The 15,611-nt window shown below is 39.1% G+C and overlaps 2 protein-coding genes across 5 annotated transcripts; both read left to right on the forward strand.

Annotated features, from left to right (window-relative positions):
- Positions 1 to 645: 645 nt before the first annotated feature.
- RB195_002851 (uncharacterized protein) lies at positions 646 to 10,164 on the forward strand (the record flags this gene model as incomplete). 4 transcript variants are annotated; one of them, XM_064200289.1, is made up of 14 exons in its annotated part: positions 813 to 914; positions 985 to 1,108; positions 2,465 to 2,538; positions 2,632 to 2,707; positions 3,714 to 3,849; positions 3,913 to 3,977; positions 4,104 to 4,194; positions 4,290 to 4,380; positions 4,463 to 4,573; positions 6,588 to 6,756; positions 8,291 to 8,400; positions 8,456 to 8,622; positions 8,680 to 8,845; positions 10,066 to 10,164. In XM_064200289.1, the coding sequence occupies 14 exons, from the start codon at positions 813 to 815 to the stop codon at positions 10,162 to 10,164; spliced, it is 1,581 nt and encodes a 526-aa protein (XP_064056169.1). The 4 variants fall into 4 exon arrangements, with proteins under 4 accessions (XP_064056168.1, XP_064056169.1, XP_064056170.1 ...); XM_064200288.1 differs by lacking the exons at positions 813 to 914; positions 985 to 1,108; positions 10,066 to 10,164 and adding an exon at positions 2,140 to 2,176 and having other exon boundaries at positions 8,680 to 8,968; XM_064200287.1 differs by lacking the exons at positions 2,465 to 2,538; positions 2,632 to 2,707; positions 3,714 to 3,849; ... (7 more) ...; positions 8,680 to 8,845; positions 10,066 to 10,164 and adding exons at positions 646 to 709; positions 1,903 to 1,997 and having other exon boundaries at positions 811 to 914.
- Positions 10,165 to 10,220: 56 nt separating this feature from the next.
- On the forward strand, positions 10,221 to 11,302 carry RB195_002852 (uncharacterized protein; the record flags this gene model as incomplete). Its single annotated transcript, XM_064200291.1, has 5 exons — positions 10,221 to 10,233; positions 10,482 to 10,622; positions 10,709 to 10,764; positions 10,823 to 10,897; positions 11,213 to 11,302. The coding sequence occupies 5 exons, from the start codon at positions 10,221 to 10,223 to the stop codon at positions 11,300 to 11,302; spliced, it is 375 nt and encodes a 124-aa protein (XP_064056172.1).
- Between the last annotated feature and the right edge of the window lie 4,309 nt (positions 11,303 to 15,611).

The following is a 15,611-nucleotide window of genomic DNA, read 5'->3' on the forward strand; positions in this document are numbered from 1 at the left end:
ATCACATATTCTTTTGCGATGTTTGCTTGGTTGTTTTATGAGATCTCGATTTAAGTTGTTGGAAGATCTGTACTTCTTTTCAGTAAACATTTGCCATTAATTATTCTGTTTCATTTTGTGCAAAGCTTATCAATCCAGGTCTTGCAGTACCTGCTACGAGTGCTCGTAATTTTTTTATAATTTAATAATCAAACGAAGCACTATGCGTGCAGATGTCAAGCGCCATAGCGTATGAGGTTAAAAGGAACCATTAGGGGTAAGAAAGGAATTAAAGAACAAATTTCTACCACTTATCACAAACATACTTACAAATGTATTATATTGCATTAGGTTGACGAAGAAGTTTTGTTACACCGTCACAGTACTTTGGACCCTCTTCCTGGGCGACAAATCAGTCGATATTATTTTAATAATTATTATTAATTATTAATAACGGCATGGAATGAGTCCCGGACAAAAAATTCGAACACCTTTATTCGAGAGGAGATACATCATATTTAAACTGGTTCTTTAATCTTGACATATAAATGATGGAAACAAACAATAAGCAGCATGCTTCAGCGGAAACCAGTTGCAGAAATATCTTATTCGCTGTTACAACTCAAAATTTAACAAATGCTAGGCTATACCAGTTTTAGCAGGGTAATGCTTCCTGTTGTCCGATTATCTTATCTCTTACGGCTACCATTACTGATAAAGCAAGAGCAAAGTGCGTGAAAACTTTACTAAAGCACTATGTGTTTGGACATAACACGTTTTCTTCTTTAATTCATTTCTGACTCCCCCGAAAAAAAACTAGTTTCTTTATAGTAATGGCGGTATTCTTACATCTGATTTCGATTTTTCTGGTTTTGCTGCAAAACAGTTTTGGTCACAAATTGGTTCTATTCGTTCCATGTATAGCAAACAGTCAGGTAACGCCACTAATCCATGCACTTCTCAGATTCCATAGAATCGTTGCTTTGTCGAAAAATGTGAATTTAGGTGATTTTCAACAGTAGGGTGGCTGAAACGTTGGCAAATGCAGGTCACGACGTCACAATGGTTATGATAACCCCATTGGATGGCTTTGATTTCAAGCGAGTGAAGATCAAGAAAGAAATCAGAGGTTTGTTTGACCGCTCATAAGGAGCTACGACATATCTTATGACAACATCTTGCTCTTTGAAATTGACTCTTTGACTCTAACCCCTAACTTTTTGAAATTCCATTATTCCCGCCACACTAAGTCAGCACAGAGTAAACTTAACTGCTAGTTATGCTTTCAGTTAATACTACTGTGATTCCTCTGCAAGGTCTTCACACCGTCACTTGTTTTATTTAAAGACGTCATAAAACGAAAGTGAAGTTTGGGATCTCTCCACATGGAGATCAAGTTAGTTGTGTAGATAACGAGTAGGTGAGTGATCGCGCTCAGTTCCCTCGAGTTCTCCTGAAGAATAATACGAGAGAAATAGCTCCGCTGATCGAATTTCCCCATGAAGCACCTGGTGACGTATCTGCGAGCGCGGGTGTACGCGTGTTGATGGGAGCGGTACTCTCAATGAACTACGTCTGTGCTTGCAGATGTTTCGATCGACATGGCTTTTTCCCATGCTAGCCGGATAGACACTGTCAGTAAGCCATGGGTTGTTCGGTAGACACGCTTTAAGGTGCCTCGTAGGAAAATTCGACCGACAAGAGCATCTCCTACGGCGTTTTTCAGGAGAATCAGGGGAATTGAAGGTGATCGCAGTCATAGTCCGTGATCTATGTATAGTCTCAATCCTTCCTCTTCGTTAGGAGATCCCAACATCGTCAATTTCGTGTTGTACTGCTTTCAGTGATAGTCTCCTAGTATCTTTGCGGACGCTACTGATGAAGCGGTATTTGTGTCAAGAGAAGAAAGTGAACGCATTGCAGCGGACGCATCGGTGTCAACCGGAGGAAAATATGTGCAACAGGAAGCACCAGAGGGCATTTCACAACAAGAGCATTCATTCAAAATGTTCAACTGAATACCTTAGGTATTCAGCGTTTATGCGTTTGTTAGATTAATCATTGATTTCATTGATCCATTCGTTTTTTTCGTATTTTTTCGTTCGTATTTTTGAGTCCTCAAATCTTTTGGTGATTTTCAATTTAATTTTTTCAATTTAAATGAACCATAATATATCACGGTCAATTCAGATTTCTGGTGAGAAATATAGAGGATCAAACCATATATAACGCAAACGGTCTACGCTTGATTTATTTTTCAAAACTATGATGAAGAAAAAAAATAAAAACCATGATAACAAAAGTTTTGCAAGTCTACTTTTTTCCATGATTCTCTTCGTTTTTTTTGGTGAACGACCAATACCACTCTTCCCATACTCACTGTTCTTGACAAAGCGCACTCATCCAATGCGACTAAAAAGGCCGCCTTATTTGGAAGACTCAGTAGATACTTACGGTTGTATATTGCTAGTATGTATTTTTCCAGTTCACTATGTAAATGCATCATTTGGTCTGACAACGAAGGAGCTTGAAAGGAAGCAGGAAAAATTCATTTTTGAGGTGAATTTTGCTGTATCACGAACACTGCTTTAAATGATTCTATACATTGTGTTTTGGTGCTTCTTTCCTAACAGGTCGTACAATTTTTTCTAGGACCTTTCCTTATTGGACCGATCACATCTGGAGTCGGTTGCACTGATGAGGACCGTGTTTCTGACATCTTGTCGAAGTGATTTTTTTTTCAATTGTTAAAGAGTGCACAAGAAGAGACAGAATAAGCTGCTGCTGGTAGCGCAATCCTCTCTGATCCGACATCGTTTTCCGCGACTACGAATTGCATGCTAGGGCTGTAAACTATAGAACAGTGTAATTTTCTTCAGCGAGAATGCTGCCTTTGAAGTAGCGCGATTCTCTCTGATGCGACCTTTAGAAAGCTGCATTGATAAGGCTCCTTGTCTTCACGTGTTTTCATTCAAATATCCTACATATGCAGTTAAGCACATCGGTCAGCTTTTTTTAAATTTTCACTGGCTATAGAACTATTGCATTATTTTGATCTCTCGCATATGATTCGCCCTATTCTTCCCTGTGGCAGTGGTTTTGTGTTGTGTCTTCTATAGGTACCTGGCGCCGGTGGACCCGACGCACAACCTTCTATAAGTATCTGGCGCCAGTGGACCCTCGCACCCCTTCTATTGGTATCTGGCGCCGGTGGACCCGTCGCACCCCTTCTATTGGTATCTGGCGCCGGTGGACCCGTCGCACCCCTTCTATTGGTATCTGGCGCCGGTGGACCCGTCGCACCTCCTTTTTGAATTCCATCATGAACAAAGCGAGAACAAATAACACGCCAAGCTCCGCTTATCGTCTGTTTCAAAGGGGTACCGCTCGCGTTCGCGACTCGTCAGTGAGCGCTCTAACCACGAATGTTGCGAAAATAGCGGTTCTCCTGTGAAATGAACGTCTTATTCGTCATCACGGGGGTAGAAAACCCCTAAAGCCCTTCGTCGGTAGAAATTTTGGCGGAGTACCATAACTGGAATAGTACCTTATTTTCGTTTTGTTAGTTTTCATCTTTGTTGGTATAATAGTGCATGAATAGTATACCGAGAATACTTTTCTTCCTCTATGAACCCAAATGCATAGGATCCACCTTTGGCTCGTGTTGTTTTGAAAAGGTTAAAGGTTGTTCTATTAAAATTAAAGGGTAGAAAGACTAATGCGTTCATTTGCAGAGATGCTGGAGAACAAAACCTTCTTAGATTGGTTGGCAGCCGAGAAATTTGACCTCGCTTTTGGCTATGCAATGAATTTTTGCCCTGTTGGAATCATCCATCACGCTAAAATACCGACCTGGATTTGGCTGAATAGGCGTGACGTTTAGCACTCTCAATGGTATCATTCGCCACATTTGTTAATCAAGTTACTTTTTAGTGCCCCCCTGATAGACGCTATGGCGAACTACATGGGAGTACCAATTATTCCCAGCTACATACCACGTAAGGTTCAAGCTCTATTGTGTATAAGTCAAAATATCTCGCGATGAACAGCGATATCGATTTTGTTTCTCGTTTTCAGGAATGATTTCCTTTTTTTAAGCAAAGTAGTATCAAAACCAGTTTCAGCGATCATGATGGATAGTACGGATGAGATGGACTTTTTGGAAAGGACTAAGAGCTTAATTGGCCATCTGATGACAATTCCTACGTGGAAATGGTTCTGCGACTTTGCCTTTTTAAATATCATAATCTTCTCTAATACTGAACAAAAAAATCTAATTATCAGATAAGCATCCGAAAAATGCTCTCTAGGATGCTAAATGATCCAGAAACGGCAATGTTCCGAGAACTTATTGACCCTAACTTTCCAAACTTGATTGACTTGGCAAAACAATGTCCTCTGGTAGGTATTTTGACGATTAACCTGTTACGTATCTTATAGTACGTTGATTGCTTCAATCATCAACGCCGGCTACAAAACTTAGGTTATGGTCAATTCGAATGATTTGTATGATATTCCAAGACCAACTCTTGCAAAAATAGTGAACATCGGTGGTGTTGGAATTCAAGCACAGGACGTGAAACCGCTGTCAACCGTATGTTTACACGTTTTCAAATGTACATATGCATATAAGACAATACATTACGATATATGCACATGCCTATCTGACTTAAACGGTGGGGAGATGTTAAAGTCTAAGGCGGTTAGGCCTCATCTTCGCTGGTCCTCAAGCGTATCCGAACCGATCCTTCCACCTAGATCCCTTTAACTAACATAACGTTTCGTCTCCACATAGGAAGCAAAGATGGTTTTCTGTGACTACTTCTGAAAATCAGAGAAGATGTTTGTCACCCGCCATCATCGCCCTATCCTCTTCTGTGAAAAGTTCCTCGTTATGGCACAAAATCGGCTTAAAATACCCTAAGCAGCTTTCTTTCTATGCAGTCAAGCTCCTCCATCACCGCTGACATTGCTGCTTACGCCTCCAATCAGCACATCATTGCAATGTGCAAATGGTAGACTCGCAGCATGACTTCTTTGGCAGGAGGAGGGTCGACGAGACACTTGGTCAATGAGTATAAATGTAGACTGGATTATTTATCAGTATAAAGCTCACTTTTTCTTCGCATTGGGTCATCGGTGGCAAAACTCAACGGAAGAGGTCCCATTAGTCATGTAGGTTTGTCTCAGTCTAGTTTCCACTTCTGGCACTTCTGAAGGTGAAGAACATTCGCCCAGTGTTACAAGTAGCAACAGTCGTTTTCGTCGCCATGTCGTTAATTGAGCGCACGAATATTCCCTGAAATACATTATAGTAACGCACATAATATATACCATATATTATATTATGTTGGAGGATAAATGAGAAAACGTCTGGCGTTAAACAATGAAATGAACAACAATGAAATGCAGCACCGCATTCTCTTCAATTCAGAATCGTTTGACGTTTACGCACGGGCAATTAGCCTGTGCAATGACTTTCGTGGGCTAGTCGATGTATCAACCCAGTGTTTTTATAGCGTCTTCGCAGAAAGGTCTAGTACCCCAGAGGTACGAAAAGTTTGGTTGGCGTCAAGGCCCCTTCGATACATTGATCGATCGTGCAAAGGGCGGGTGTCACGCACCCTTACCGAGTGCGTCGCCCTTTTATGTATTATGTTATAAAAGTCTGGATGTCCGGCTAAACGCGTCAGTTCCACATTTGCAGAACATTCGAACTTCAGCTTCAAACACTCCTTATCAACATATTATGGACAAAGTTTAAAAGTATCACGCGAAATATGGGTTTTTCCTTCTGTTTTCTATAAACAGTTATCAAAGAATGATGTTTTGGCACAAAATGACGTGAAAGACATCATCCTACTGATGAAGATAACGTTCCACGTCAGATCACATAAACATCTTGCCAATATTTAAGCAGCCGTTTGCATGCGTGTTTCCACTTTCTGAGAGCGGCATGCTGCAAACCTGAGGCGAACGAAGAAGGAAATAGGCATGCGGAGGAGTCATAAAGGTGAAAAGCAAAGCACCCAGTGGCCACGGCTATGAAACGGCAACCATCTATCTTTTGCGTCATGCACACGAAGCTATTGCGCACCAATCCAACGCCGCGGGACCTGTCGCATCTCCTTTTATAGGTATGTGGCGCCGCCACGCCAACCCGACGCCGGTGGAACCGTCGCAGCCCATATTATAGCTATCTGGCGCCGCCATGCCAATCCGACGCCGCGGGACCCATCGCAGCTCATTTTATAGCTATCTGACGCCAGGTGGACCCGTCGCACCCCCTTTTTCAAATTTCGTGACACACAGACAAACACACACACACACCGATATATATGATGATCATGATATCATCTTAAATGGGGCGGCTGTCCCGCAAGTTATTGTATGGACCAGTTACACGTTCGTAAACCTCAAACGATTCTGAATTGAAGTGAACGTGGGGCGCAAACCAAGCTGATTGATTAGCGACAAAAACTTTATCCTTTAACATTATCATCTTGAATGAGATATAGCTAATTCCTCTATTTTTTTAAAGTTTATGGTTGCACCATGAACATATTTTATAGAATTTCTGTTATAAAGACTGAAACATTGCACTTTAGGAGTTCCAGCGAATAGTTGATGATGCCGAAGGAATTGTTGTCTTCTCTTTTGGGTCAGTAGCACCTAGCGATAGAATGCCTATGAGCTGGAAAATGGCTTTCATCGACGCCTTCAAGCGTTTTCCAAAATATCATTTCTTTTGGAGGTATGTAGGAGCAGACTTAAAAGGTCAGTTTCTATGAATAATATTTGATTTCTGAATCTCTTCACGTAGACTCTGTAAAGAAACCTAAAACAAAAGGAAAACCCTTTCATGGTGAAAACACTTGAAAGCAGGTGCACAAAACTGCCGCAGCAGAAATAAGTATAAAGAAAAAACGATTCTTGAGACTATATCCTAGAAGGATGGAACGAAAATCGAACGATTAACGTTATGAAGCTCTTGGTGTTACTATTAGCTACCATCATGTTTTCTTATCGGAAAACTTCTTTTATATATGTTGCTATCGCGTTTTTAAAGAAAAACATTGCAACAAATTAATATATACCATGCTATATAATAACGGACTTATTCCGCCACGTGTGTTTATTGTTTACATATATATATATATATATATATATATATATATATATATATATATATATATATATATATATATATATATATATATATATATATATATATATATATATATATATACCAGTCTGAATTACCGGCTAAAGCCGGACTTCAGACTCTTTTGTGATGTTCTCTTCGCTCGCCCTCAGTGAACAATTAATCTCAAAAATTAACGGTTATGAATTTTTCTATAAAATCAGAATTCTCTTTTTCTAACAACCTTTTCTTCTTACTTTTTTTTGCTATAAATAAACGTGAAAGATTTCATAGCTTCCTTTTTAAACGCGTAAGTCCTACGTTTTGAGAATATTCAAACCTTAGCTTCAAACACTCCTTACCAATATATTATGGACAAAATTTAAAAGTATTGCTCGAAATATGAGTTTTCTTCCTTTTTTCCCCAACAGTTATCAAAGAGTAATGTTTTGGCATAAAATGACGTGAAAGGCACCATCCTACGGATAAAGATAACGTCCCTCGTCAGTTCATATAAAATTCTTCAAATAATGTTTCAAAAATGCTTTCACAGAAATATAAATGTACAATCAAGTTTGAATGTTCTCTAAATGTAAAATTGACGCGTTTATGAAGAAAACAATGAAAACTTTCATCTATGAAATCTGCTCGAATTTTTTCGAATTTTTTGTTTTTTCGAAAAAACAATTCTAATTTTACAGAGAATGTCACTACTATTTTTATTGATCGGTGAAGGCGAGCGAAGCGAAAACCATAAAAAGTCTGAATTCCGAATTTCCCCGGTTGTTGAGGCTAATAAAGTATAAAGCGTCTGCCGTTAATCAATTCGCTTGGAACACAAGCACAATGTTCACTTCAGTTCAGAGTTGTTTGAGGTTTACTGGCCTGGCCCAGGCGGTGACTAGCCGATGTGTTAAGTAAGTGTTTTTATCTAACTGCGCTACTCCTGCCAGAGGCTTTATCCTTCAATTTTAGAGCATATGGTTTCAAAATGCTAGAAATTAACTATTTATAAAGCCAGAATAATCCTAATATTTATTATTTGCTTCACGCTCTCAATACTGGTATTTATTTCTGGTGATTCTCAATCAAGTAAAGTGATTCAGCAAATATGCTTTTATTCTGAGGAGACTCCCCTTCAGTTTTATGTTAGAGTCACCATCGCAGATAAGCTTCCATCAAATGTTCACACATTCAAATGGCTCCCGCAATCGGATCTCGTTCAAAATCCGAAAATCGCGGCTATAATAACTCATGGAGGGTACAATAGCTTGCAGGTAACTAAAAGCCCTTCGTACTTTTCTCAAGTAAAATAGAAACATTAACATTCAGGAGGCAATGTTAGCAGGAGTTCCACTAATTACTGTACCGTTGTTTGGAGACCAACCAAGAAACGCAAGACTGGCAGAGAAACATGGATTCGCTGTAAATATTCGGAAAAGTGACGTTAACGCGGATACGATAGCCGAAGCACTAAATAAAATAATTACGGATCGGAGGTGCACAATAACAATTTTTGCTTGATATTATGAATTAGAATTACAGATCTGTTTAAGTTACTCCGAAAACATCAAAAGGTTGTCGCAAATGGGAAAGAAACAACCGGTGAATGCCTCGCATCTTGTGGTTTCGTGGGCCGAGTTCGTCGCAGAATTCAAAACCTTGGAGAATCTCGTGCCAGCAGGGACTAAACTCAACTTCTTCCAGTATTACTCTTTAGATGTGATTTCATTCTTACTGTCTTCTCTTGCTCTCATTTTATATCTTTTGTGGACAGTGTTAAAACTCACAGTTAAGAAGTTATATAACCTGTACCTGAGTACTAAAAAGGAGAAACATGAGTAGGAGAACTTTTCAAATACTACTTCTTTTTCTGTATGCTCCATTAACCATAGTTCCATTTTATACTCCATAGCCATCAGGTCGATTATTTCAAGCCACAATTTGCACCCTTCAGCGCATTCTATCTTCTGTCTTTGAAATCTTTTACTTTTTTTTCAAGTCACAAACACTATATCTCAAATATGAAGTGTATTTGATTAACGTCCCTTTATTGCTGGTTTCCTTCCACTGTCATTGATTAACACTTGAACTTGAACGTTTGCAGTGCTTTACTGTTTTCACAGAAAAGCATGATTATTCACAAAGAAATGTTCTAAAAAGGTATATGTTTGGTACCGAAGTCACGCAGTTACTAGTTGTTTTTGATCCAGAACAAAGTAGCTGCCAAGCAGTATTATCTGGTTTTTTAAATGTATTTTTCATTTTCTCATTCAGCTGCGTCAAGACAGAATTTTCTTTTTATTTTTACGACATAGAATGGAGATACGTGCTATAGCTCATCGACGTCTTTTCATAGCATCGTCATCTCAGCACGACTTGAAGCATTCATTTAAAAGAAGGATAAAGTCAGTGGCGCATCAATCCACTCGGGATGCGCCAACGTGTTTTACTGTTGTTCGTAATTGTCGGGGTTTTGGAATGAGCGTGTTGGCCTATACAATGACTTGAGTTGAGTGACTTAGCTTGTTCACTTTACAGTTGTCATTTTACGGTGCATACAGTTCTGATTTTGTCGTCTGTACACTTTTTCATTTTCTTCTTCCCAGTCCATGACGTCCTCTCTTGCTTCTGCTTCGTGTTCTGGCTACCTTCATTTCTTTTATCAAAACAAACAGATTCTTCTCAGTGCTATCTTGATTAAATGTGGAAGTAAATCTTAACGCTTCTTTTTACGTGACCACTTTTTTCCTTGTGGTGATCATTGGTTTAACATCCATAGGGTTGTGTCCAATATATAAATATGTCTTCCCTTTATAAAGATTTTCATTATATATAAATGTGTACAATTGCTAGTCCCATGAATTTCTTTATCAGAAATTATTTTATTTTCTATCTTTTTTTTATTTTTGCTGTGAAAATGACCGGATTTTTTATATCAGTTTCGTTCTCCTTCTCTGGACGTTGCACGGCAAGGTTATCCGCTTTTATGTGGTGACCCTTGGTTTAACAAAGCAACTGTTCCATCGCTGCGTACGTAGCTATATGCTACCGTCACTGCAAGTGCATCCATTTTTTCCCCATCAACGACAACAAAATGACCAGCCAAAGTGAGTTTGCACTTTTTATCAGTCGGATTTTCGTATGGTTCCCAGTTTTTATTCCTTTCCCATGTGCTACATTAAGAGTCTCTCATTCTGCTAGTAAACACTTCAGTTCAACACAACAGTTGACTAAAATAAACATTGAATTATTATCTTAGAATGATGTTAATGGTTGCATTCGCGGCGAGACTTGGTACTCTAAAAAACTCTCAGGATAAATGTGACCAGATTTCACTTCAAATTATTCTACACAGATGCACGAAATTTTATTGAACCACTTCTAAACAACTACGTACACACTTTCAATTCTGGGAATTTCGATCAGATGGCCAAATTCTACCACAAAAATTCTGTGATGGTTGAGAAGGACAAAAGTGTGCTATGGGGTCAAAAAGGTACGTTTCGGAAAAGTTTGAAAAAAAACTCACATTTTTGTGTGAATCACTCGCACTAAAATATATGAGAGTGCGATTCCTTTCAGATATAGTAGCTTCACTTCTTGAAATGGCAACTGTCTGCGGAAAAACGAGAATGGAGGTGCGACTTCTAAAAATTACAAAAAATTTTACTTCCACAGAAAAAAAGAAATATTTAGATTTCAAATTCAAAATACGAAGGAATAGGAGATTTCTACAATGTGACTACAGACTTTGCATTCCACACAGAAAAGGTATACTCCTAGGATGTATTTTAAAAAATTTGATCCACCTCGAACGGTTTTCTGTTACTTTCCCATGATCTTCAGTGAAATGCCAGCACACTGTGAAAAGCGAATCTAACTTTTCAAGTGAAGTAGAAGGAGAACAAAATTTTCGCATTTTTCATTTGTATTTCTGATACATTTTCGTGTTACACGTATAGATTGAGGGTAAAATTTTGTTTTTTTTTTTATAATTTGTTCGAAAAATAAAACTTACACTAATGAATAATGACAAAAAATATCTTTCTGATTTTTGGCAGTGAACAGGATTTATGAACTTTTCAGAATGGCATACTTCATGGATCGTTTCTGCAGATTTGGCGTCGAGATTGTGATGGCTACACTATTTATCATGATGAATATGAAATGCACTAGTCGGTGACTCGGACAAATGGGACTAATAAATATACTGAAAGATCATTGATTTTCACAAAGAAGAAATCATTGAGGACGCTTTACTAAGAGCAGCATTTGATCTACATAATCAACTTCCAGCACTTTCTTGATATTGCTTTGCGTACGTACATAAGAATACGAACGGGATCATAGAGCGCACATCTAGAGGAGAAACAATACTTTACCAGGTCCGTGATACGAAGAATGAGGAAAATGACAAAGAAGATAGGACATAACCGTTTCTTTCTCGGATTTCGAGCATTTTATTTCAAAGTTCAAAAAATATTTAATGTGTGAAGAAATACGAAGCTGTTACGTGAGTTTCAATTTTATCAAGAAAGATGGGAGAGGAGGAAATTGATCTGGTATCATTCTGGTAATTCGATGTTGATCAGAAACCATGTCTGCGTTGATATTTTTCATAAATTCGCAAAATACACTATCAGCTATGCACTTCTTTATGTTCCTTGTAAAGTTTGTTAATTTTCGAACTTTCATTTTGCTTCTTCATCATCGCGGTTTCTCTGGAACTTAAGCCGAGTTGATACAGAAAGATGAAAATTACGGTTGGAAACCAGAAGTGAGGCAAAAGTTTTCTGTGTTACTGCACAGAAAAAAAAAATTTGTAGAAGAAACGTAATGACAGCACTTCCAATTCTGAAGAATAAAATGACTACTCAGAGGAATTCAGTTTCAGGCAAAGAAGAGAGGGTTTCTTAGAAAATTCCCTGAATGTCGTTAAACACACACCAAAAGAATTCAGACACATTTATGAGGGTAAGGGTAGCTCAGCCATTTCTATTAATCACCAACAAATCAATAAACTCATGTTGCCTCAAAATCCAAGTCAAAGTGTTCTCTGTTACTGTTGGTATTGTATTGGTGTTCCGCAATTCATTTCACCATATTTTTTGCATTCGCCCACAGTCAGGTAAACGGCTTTTTTTCCACATCGCAACAGCGTGCTTTCATCTCTGTTCCATCAGTCGTCATGCTGGGTTTTTTTTTTGGTTCTCTGTGCAGGATTACCTTTCGCAATCATCACGTCATGTAGTTCAAACGAAAGCCTGAAAAAACTCTCTCAGACATTTCAAAGGAAATCCATCAATGCATAAAATAATTTATGTCGATCACTCTTAGATGACACTGTATCCCTCGCTTATTTTCTTGCTATTATTTCATCCGATATGTGCTTACAAAATGATTGGGTTCGTTCTGGATGTGTCCAATAGTCATCCAATTGTTTACCTAAAATAACTACGTTTGTGCATGTGACTATGCTACAGCGCAAAACTTCCATGGAATTTTTACAAATTTCTGAGACGACTCTTGGTGAACTCTTTTAATGGTGGACTTACGAGAGTTCATTACAGCAGTAATGATTACTTTACTTTAATTTTCTATGGTTACTTTGCCCCGTAACTTTACAGTTATTTTCGTACTTGATACCGTTAGTGTTCACCGTTTGATTACTTGTGGAATTCCTGCATATACTGTAATCGATAGGCGTTTCGACGAAAAACAGCGGCCAATACGAAAATCGTTGTGATTTTCGTATTGTTCTAGAGCAATGCGTTTAGCTCCTATTCAACAAACGAATCTACTAGGAAGTGATATCTGATTTAACTCACTGGTACCCTGCTTAAAGAGAGTATACCGCGAATCTGACGTAGTGAGGGAAACCATTGGGGAAACCCCACCCTTGTGCACGCGCCGCATTCAGCTGCGCAGCGGTCAAAAGCCAGTGCCAGTAAGCTCCTCGACTGCCTATCCAAGTGAAACTAATGAGTAGGTTGCTGAGTGGACCAGAACGTACACATAGAGGAGCGTTCTAAAGTTCCTCGTAGGAACTAAAGCAGTTCCCACGGCGTATTTTAGGACGATTAGGGAGGGGTTAGCGGACCCGTGCTGGGTTCCGCAATCTACAACCTCTTCTCTAGCTTCCGTTGCGGTTTTTTACTGTCGTTACTGTGATCGTTGTGGATTGGAACGTGTGTTCTCCTATAAAATGACTTGCAGAAGCCTGTCAATGATCAACTCAGTGTTTTTATCCTCCTAGACGGTTTGGTACTAATTTTTTTCGACCTCAGAGGGTTGAAGGACATGGGTGGCATCAGAGCGGTTTTGAACCATCGATCGTACGGCTACAGCGAACCCAGAGTCAAGGTGCGTTGAGAATTTCTCAATAGGTAGTTGTATGAGGAGTGTGAAAACTGGAGAGGGTCGTAATGCGGGTCGGAAGAGGAGGGAAAATCAAAGGAGCAAGGAGAAAACCATGAGGGAGTAGTCGATGTTAATAAACACATATTAAGGGTTGCAAAATGTTAGGAAAATAGGTGACGTGTGGTATTTTTTGAAGGATTTTGCTAATATAAGCTCGCAATTTTTTTTCCAGGTACTAGTTTGGGAAACTACTAAACCAATGAACAAACTATAGAATACTTAGGTAAATGTAGTGCACTATAAACAACCTGATAAAAGGTAACGAAGTTGAAACAAAGTGTTCCAAATGCAAGTGGCTAAGTAAAAATCTTGGTCCAAAAATTCATCCTGCTGCCATAACCATCAAATTTGAGGAATACGAATTCATATCGGACACGTTTCAACTCAATTATGTCCCGTTTTCACTACCACCTTCTTTCAGGTTGCACTTCTGACCGTCATTCCGGTAGCAGGAAATCCTGTCCTGACTCTTGCGAAGAGACGGTCAGAAGTGTGTCTTCAGATGAGAAAAGCCGAATTTACTAACGCAAAATGAATTCTTATCTTCGTTACAATGTTGCTACAGGCAATGTTTTAGAGGAATGAAATTTTTAGCGATACGGCTGATGTGAGTGATGGTGTAGCGATTAATAAGCCGTAATATCACTGTTAGAACCGCAAACTATACAAGAAAATCGCATACTTTTGTCTTCTATGCGGAAGATGCGTTCTGTTGAACGTTTCCTTAGCTCATCACCACGAAACGCAGCTCTTCAACGTATTGATGTGACTTTATGTCCACGCTGACTTACGTTTCTTTACCTTGATGAAATAAAGTCGCCTATTTGTGTGGTCCTCATTATTCGGTCAGATCTTAGGAACACATTCTTACCTATCACTTGAACCCTTCTCAGAGTATGGGAAAAAATGACGACCTATTGCGGCGCACTTCATAAGAAAAACATTATGAGCCGCTGTTGCATTATACAATTGTTGTTAGATGCAATAAAGGCTAAAAAAAAAGCAGTCAGCAACTGTTAATCCTAATTGGAATTGTTTTGCCCTGAAATTGAAATCCTTGAATTTCTATTTGTTTAGCCGTGTGCATTTTTGGAAATCGTATGGAAGTTTGACGACTTTCTTTAGGAGTCTCTTGCATCTAAATTTGTTCCGACTGCAGATGTGCCTTCAGTTCTTGAGAATAAAGAAGGTGGTCTGAAAGAGGAAGGAAGGAATTTCGTGGATGATCCATAGGTGCTGCTAAAACGTGACAGCGAATTTCACGTCAAAGGGTATTTTCACTTCCGTAGTATCATTTCAGCAATTAAGAGGGATTTTTCTGCTTTCAGCAATTAGGTGTCTCCCACTCAGTCAGTGAGAGTAATGCCTCCTTCTTGGACATGGGCATCTTTTGTTGTAAGAGCGTTTTTTCGCCCTTATTTTCTGGAATTACCTTTTAATTTTAAATATATTTCCTTCCTAAATTTCTTGCAAGAGATGTTCGTCTCAATTTGGGTTCAGAGGTGAAATTGGGGTTAAAGTAACTTCGCTTCAGAAGGCAACAGACTTACTTCACTTTATCTGCGGGCTGGTGTTATCGCCTAATGCGATCCCGCGCATATTCGCCGATTCGTGTTGTCTTTCAGCGTCGTTCTCCCGAACCTTCTCGATCTAAGCGAAGGTTCACCAGAATCCGTCCATTTGTCACAGTTCCATAGCCTGCAAGACTTGATGTCTCGCGTGAACTGCCTATCGACACCGAGTGACCCGAGTACTTCATGTAGACAATGTTCAGCAGTTTGGCGTAACAAAACTACAATAGCTTTCTGCAATATTTGAGTAACTTGCGCCAAATAACTGTACATTTATGGAGTTCGTACGTGCATGGAATGCACTGTCAAACGATTGCATTCAATATAGAAAGGGTCACGACGAACACGCCGCAACCAGATTCGCAAAAATCAGGATTGTCCGCAGAAGGTAACTAACGAGACGGGTACTTACAAAGATTTTTGGTTTGAATTACTACGAAAAGAGGCAGTTTTATATTTCAAGTTGCCAAGAAGGAGAATTTGGAGGACGCTGA

This window comes from Necator americanus, chromosome IV, assembly GCF_031761385.1.
Source record: "Necator americanus strain Aroian chromosome IV, whole genome shotgun sequence".
Classification (NCBI taxonomy): Eukaryota; Metazoa; Nematoda; class Chromadorea; order Rhabditida; family Ancylostomatidae; genus Necator; species Necator americanus.